The sequence below is a fragment of the Diadema setosum genome, chromosome 2 (assembly GCF_964275005.1).
Source record: "Diadema setosum chromosome 2, eeDiaSeto1, whole genome shotgun sequence".
Lineage (NCBI taxonomy): Eukaryota > Metazoa > Echinodermata > Echinoidea > Diadematoida > Diadematidae > Diadema > Diadema setosum.
Window position 1 is genome coordinate 7,034,628 of NC_092686.1, and position 6,470 is coordinate 7,041,097.

General features: G+C 38.4%; 1 protein-coding gene across 1 annotated transcript in view; it reads left to right on the forward strand.

Moving 5' to 3' along the window:
- Nucleotides 1-6,470, forward strand: part of LOC140239328 (protein DD3-3-like) — a 31,394-nt gene extending 24,924 nt beyond the window's left edge. Inside the window, exons 10-14 of the mRNA XM_072319204.1 lie at nucleotides 397-554; nucleotides 1,071-1,214; nucleotides 1,974-2,045; nucleotides 2,665-2,836; nucleotides 3,536-6,470. Of these exons, the coding sequence (XP_072175305.1) occupies nucleotides 397-554; nucleotides 1,071-1,214; nucleotides 1,974-2,045; nucleotides 2,665-2,836; nucleotides 3,536-3,734 (745 nt within the window). The 3' untranslated portion in view covers nucleotides 3,735-6,470. The remainder of the gene's footprint in view (nucleotides 1-396; nucleotides 555-1,070; nucleotides 1,215-1,973; nucleotides 2,046-2,664; nucleotides 2,837-3,535) is intronic.

Genomic DNA, 6,470 nt, shown 5'->3' on the forward strand with positions numbered 1-6,470 from the left:
ATAAATAAAGAAAGTAGGCATTCAGTTGAATCATAGTCTATACCGCATAACCTCAGACTTTCTATTTTTTGCTTTTTTAACAGATATATGATATAGGCATGCACAAGGAAATGTTAATATTCTACACATATTTTTAGTGCATGCAAAACTTGCAAAGTTTACAAATTTCATTCAGCCCTACCCCTCCCCACATCTGAGACACGTATGTGCTATGATCTTGAGCTGTAATAGAGTGAATATTCTACACATATTTTTAGTGCGTGCAAAACTTGCAAAGTTTACAAATTTCATTCAGCCCTACCCCTCCCCACATCTGAGACACGTATGTGCTATGATCTTGAGCTGTAATAGAGTGATTTTGATTCCTCGCACTCTTCTGTTCCCACCATGATGTAGGGCAAACAATGTCCAGAGTCCCGTCCAGCAGAACCCCTATGTAAACATTGGTGCTGACAACACCCCCTTGCGTCTGGCCATCAACACCGCCCAGTTTGGACGCGTATTCCAGGACCGGTCTCATGCCTTCCTCATCATGCCACGCGCAAACACCCAGGGTGAGATACTGTGCTTCTCATCAACGTTTTTTAACATATGAGGGCTGTGCATAATGCTTGTGAAAACCCTCCAAGCTGCATGAGATTTCACCTGCAGGTGATGTTTGGTATTCATAAAAGACTAGTGGAGGCATTTTTCCTAATTTTTCATTTCTTTAACAGTTTTTTTCTGAGACAATAAGTGCTTGATACATTACCATCACAAGTTAGTAATGCAGTTTGGTGTTCATGATTTTTAGTTAGTATCAAAAAGGGTACATCTAGCCTAGGTGATTTGTTTGAAAAAAAAAACCAAACAAACAACAACTGGATTTCTTAATACTTTGATATGAGTGTGAGCCTTTCTAATCACCTCTTTTCCTGTGAGGATGTTGCTTATAGTGCTACACCATGGGTATAAGGTTTGAAAGTATCTTGTAATGATTTATGAATCATATCAGCATTCCAGTAAGGTGTTCCAATTAAATTTGTAAGACTGAAACATTATTTGACAAACAATTCTCTTTGGATATGCAGCCGTCCAGAATGCCAAGATCTTCAACCTGAATGTGAGAGGGAAACGAGGCAATATTGTGCAGACTTACCCGGCGGTGGAGTATGATTTCATGCCAAACAGGCTAGAAGTCTCGGCTAATGATATGGTGCACATCCAGTGGACAGGTCAGTACTTGCACCTTGAGACGTGGCTTTTGCAGTGGTCCAGGGATATCGAAAGTGATTTACCCAAGATAATGACATTTGTTGTGATATTGATAGTGATAATGATGATGTTGATGATGAAAACAGTGATAGTGAAAATGATGATAATGATGATGGGGATAATAGTGATGGTGATGGTGATGATAGTGTTGATGATGAGACAGATAAAGATGTTGGTAATGTTGATACAGTGATGATCACAGCAAGGATAATACTCACACGTTGACTTCTTATGATAGTAATGATGACGATAATGATGATGATGATGATGATGACGATGAAGATGACAGTGATGATGATGATGATGATGGCGACTTTGTTGATATTGACAAGCTAGTTGGTGATTATGGATATCAGTGGGAGTAATAGGATGCCAAATCATAAAATGATACTGATATTGTGGTATTAATATTATGAAAAATCCAGTGCAATTGTCAAGAACCATTTGAAAACAAGCACCATGAAAGAAGATTTTGAGAGAAAGTTGATCTTTCATTGGGTTTGCTTTTTTAGTGCAATAAAGACTACACATTGTATCTTTAGCAGCTCCTAATGATTATGCATATTATGACATTAGTGTTTTATGCACAAACTTAAGATCTGGAGAGGGAGCTATCAGAATAACTGCTGCTTTACTGTGCCATCAAGAGTTGAGGGATCGACGACAGATCGGAAGAAATATATTTATATCCATTCTCGAATGCTTCGCTTCTCTCACAGGCTCCAACCGTCACAATAACAATGCCCCTGGGGGAGATGGACAGACAGGAGATGCTGGGGAAGGACGAGGAGGTAGGTCCAAAAACTGCGTCCTTTTACCTCTTAGGGTCGTCCGACTGTCATGGCTATGGATTGTCTTTCATATTACATTTTCACTGACCTTTACCTTGCGATGATTACAGCTGACTTTAAATGCTGTCCCTTTGGCAAAAGCCGGGCGGAGGTTTTTTTTTTTTTTTTTTTTTTTTTTTCATTGATACTGAATTCCATAGGCATACAACGTACTACAGTGAGTCACAACAGTGTACATAAGTGTACATAGTTTGTGACAACACATCACTTGCTTTACCTGTGAGAGGTAAAGCAAGATAGTCGTGTCATATTATGAAATGAAACCAAAAACAAAGAGAACTCATTATACAGACCAGATGTGATTTTATACTGCAGTATGCCTTTCCCTCTCAAAAGTACTTGGAAAGAGTAAATTTCTCAGTTTTCTGTGAGGAAACATGAATTTTACTAACATCATTTTAGGCAGTTCAGTCACAAGTGAACTTCTTCATCCTGCAAAAGAGTGGCAACAGTTTATTCTTCTTCTTCTTCTTCTTCTTCTTTTTTTTTTGTGCTCACCGTTCGACAAAATTTTCACACTATTTGTCATTTATTTTGCTGTTTGCCTCTATCCCCAAAGGAACGGATCGCAGCAACTTTGTGCAGATGCAGAATGCCCTGGACAACTACCCCATGCCTTTCAACGATGCCAACAGCATGTGGACGGGGGCACAGGTGCACTGGACATACATGAATCGCAACCCCACGGCCGAGGACCTGGCCATCAATATGGCCAGCTCGGGATACTACGAGTGAGTTTGTTAACTTGGTGAAATACTCTACCATCACATCACTGCATTTTAGCCCATTCTGACTGGTATTTTTGCTCTTAACCGGTGCAGCAAATATTCCTTGCTAATTGGCTATCCCTATTCCTCTTTTCACCTTCTCCCATTTTCCCTCAAATGTTCATGTTACTTTATGTGCACTTCTGTTTCCATATTCACAAGAATTCTTCCCAGGGTTGGAATTTACTCTTTTGGTGCGTAACTGGGGTTAGTGATTGCCCTGTAAGTGTTTGCAAATAGAATGGATGCAGTCAAGATAAGACAAGTGGCATGTGTATGTGTTAGATTTATGAGGTAATACATAACAATTGACCATGTTTTGTGTATCGTGGGAAAAAAAAAAAATGTTTCAAGCATGAGTTATGTGCCTCATTCTGAGGTTCTGTTTTTTTAGAGACATTCAGGATTATTGAACGATGAGATAATTGCAGCTACCATAGGGTGAAATAGATGAAATACTGGCACTTCCGCATCACTGGATGTAGCTCAGGCTGTGGCATTAGAAACTGCAATTGTTGCAAGCTGCCAAGTATTATAGGCTGCTATATGAAGTGAGACATACATATGTCTCCAACTGTTTTGATGTCGCCTCTGTATTTTGTTTGGGTTTGCTTTGAGTTCTAACTAAAGTTAATCCTTTGTGCCTCCACAATTCTCCCTCAGATGCAAAGCCCAAGCTACATGTGGAGGCGAATCTGTCCAGGCCAAGAACCAGCTGAATAATCTCCTCAACAATGCATCACCATCGTATGAGGGAGCACTCATCCAGTTCCCAACCGGGACGCACCACTACATGAGCACGCGCAACAACAATTTCAGCAACCGCTCGCAGAAGGGAATGCTTAAGGTCAACCCAGCATAAAGGGGAGGATTCCTTTCATCGTTTCTGTCAGCAACAAGAGATAGCATGAAGAATTATTATTGAAACTGAGAAAATGAAAAGGCATCCCATTTCAGTTTGCTGCCATCAACTCTCTTAGATAGTGAAGACAGTTTTTCCGGTTGTGCTGTACGATGGAAAGGGATTAGTCAGGAATGATATTACGCTGCCCATTACCATTATACCGTTGTTGGGTATTATTCGGTTTCGTCACATTGAGTGTATGGCTCGAGACGCGACAACATCTCTTGTGCCCTCCACTCATTGGCTGCCTGAATCGAGAGTGGTGCGAAATCAAAGATCTACCTACTGTCCAAAGTTTGTCAGTGTAAAGTGAAGGGGTAGTGCACTTACACGAGTTACATTAGTTAACTGATGTTGCAATAGTTAAGTGCCTTAAAAGCCTTAAGAGGAATGTGTATGCAACTTTAGTTAGGCTTTACTCTTCTCTGATATATTTTACCTTAACACTTCAAGACCAAAAAACTTTCACTGGAACTTTTTAGGAGAACTATTGATGAGCAATTAAAGTGATTTTTCCCCCTTTTTTAAAAAGAATTTGTCATCTGTGTGTATACTGTGAAAGCATGCATGTTTGTGATCTTGAACATTTTAACTACACTTGTGAAGTATGTATCATGAAATACATATGCATTGCAAAAATGATCGAAAAATGGTATGTTTTGATAGATCTAATGGTTCAGTTAACTTAAGATATTTTGGCCAAGAATGGAGCGCCATTTTAGGATGTCAATAAGAGTTTTATATTTAATTTGTTTGTTCTTAAGTACTCTTCTGTTGTTTCATGTATAAAAGGCGAGATAATGATATGGACTCCTATACAGCACAAAATACTAATACTGGGTTGAAAATGGTCTGCAATAATTATGTATGGATGTCGTAACATTTGATATTCACCAATCACAGTACTTTGTAAATGTGCTGTACAAGTGATAAGTGTTGTATTTTTTCTTACTTGCATGACCTCAGAAAGGAATTCTAATATCAGGTATTGCCAGCAAGAATTCCACCGTGTTGGGCATTTCTTATATTTTTAATTTCCCCCAAATACTGAAAAAGTTTAAGGAGGCAGAGATAGAAAGAAACGACAATGAAAATATCAAGAGTGGATGTTTGATGACAGAATTCACTCCAGTACTTTATTCCATATTCTCTCCAGCATATTATGTTTCTGTCCAGATGTCGGTGGAGTGAACAGTTTTCATTCAATCATGACTTTTGACATTTAAACATTTTTGAATCTCTGCATCTGTCAATTAATCCATTTCCTACCAAATTCTGAAACCCCTGTGGGACTTTAAGTCCACCTGATTACCATATTTAATGGGTAAACCCTTTCTGTGTCAGAGAGACACTTTAGAGAGACTTTACAGCATGATCTGCACTCAAAGCGCACAGTAGGCTAAATTGTTGATAAAAATAAAACCAGATTGATGTATATTGCTGTCTTTCAGATGATAGGAATTTATTTGGTATATTGTGTGTGATCATTCTCCTTTGTTTCCTTGATATACAAGGCGGGAAATGAAAGTCCTCATTCCCATGTGTTGGATGTATGCAAACATATCCGACAGGATATGCAAACATATCCGACAGGATACGCAAAATTATATGTGTATCATCCATGCAATAGCTGTGCATATACTGTGTTAGCTGATCCTCCTCATAATACTCTCCAACAGTAATTGGACAATATGCATACCTGTATTTCTCTGTTGATGGTAGGTTGAAATGTTATCATGCTGGTGGAAAATTTATTTGTACATTTACCTAGTGAGTAATTTATATATGTATTTCCAACAAGATTTATATTTCAAGGATAATACATTTATTATATAGGATGCATTTGCACATTTATATTTTTCCACGGACATTTAAGTCTTTGATCTGTAAATTGAATTTTGATGATATCACAAATGAATGTTTCTACCACCGGTGTGAAGAGTATAGTATCGGGTATTTCTTCATGATGTGTCGTGAGTGTTTTAACAGTAGCCAGTCTGGTGCTTTTGATAAGTGTCCAGTGTATGACCATGCTGACAAGGAATTTCTATGTGATCTGGATTGATTTTGTTGTTGTTGTTGTTATTGATTCATATAATCTGCTCATTAACACAGGGAATATCAGAATGAAGAAGAGATCATCGTAGGCTGAGAAACAAATTGATCATGTCCAGGCTGATGGAGTGATTCATTTCCTTTTTCTTCCTTTCACTTTTCTAAAACTGTTTAATTGTTTTGTGACTGTTCCAATCTGATATCATGTCACCTCCACAATGCAGGTCATTTAAAAGAGAAACTATGTAGATGCAGCTTCTACTGGGTGTCATATCACCTCTAAACTTTGTCTACTCACAATGACAAGAGATTACTGGACATCAGTCCAAAGATGGTCATGATCTAGTCTTTGTGTTTTCATGCCATGCAGCTGCAGCTGTGAAGCAGTGCAGGCTGAGTTCTATCTACCAGCATAACCTCATGTCTTTTCTAATGAATGTCTAATCAGCTCTGTTGATTTAGTCATCAGAGCCTGTTTCTCCCTTCTCTCTGTTGTATTTTCATTTTGTCTTTCCTTTTAGTACAATATCTTACTATGTACACGGTCTGCTGGCACGGACAGAGATTGTATGTAGCTTTGGGATGTCACTGTGGTTGATACATGAAAAAAAGCCAATAAATACTCTTTGCACAAATAAA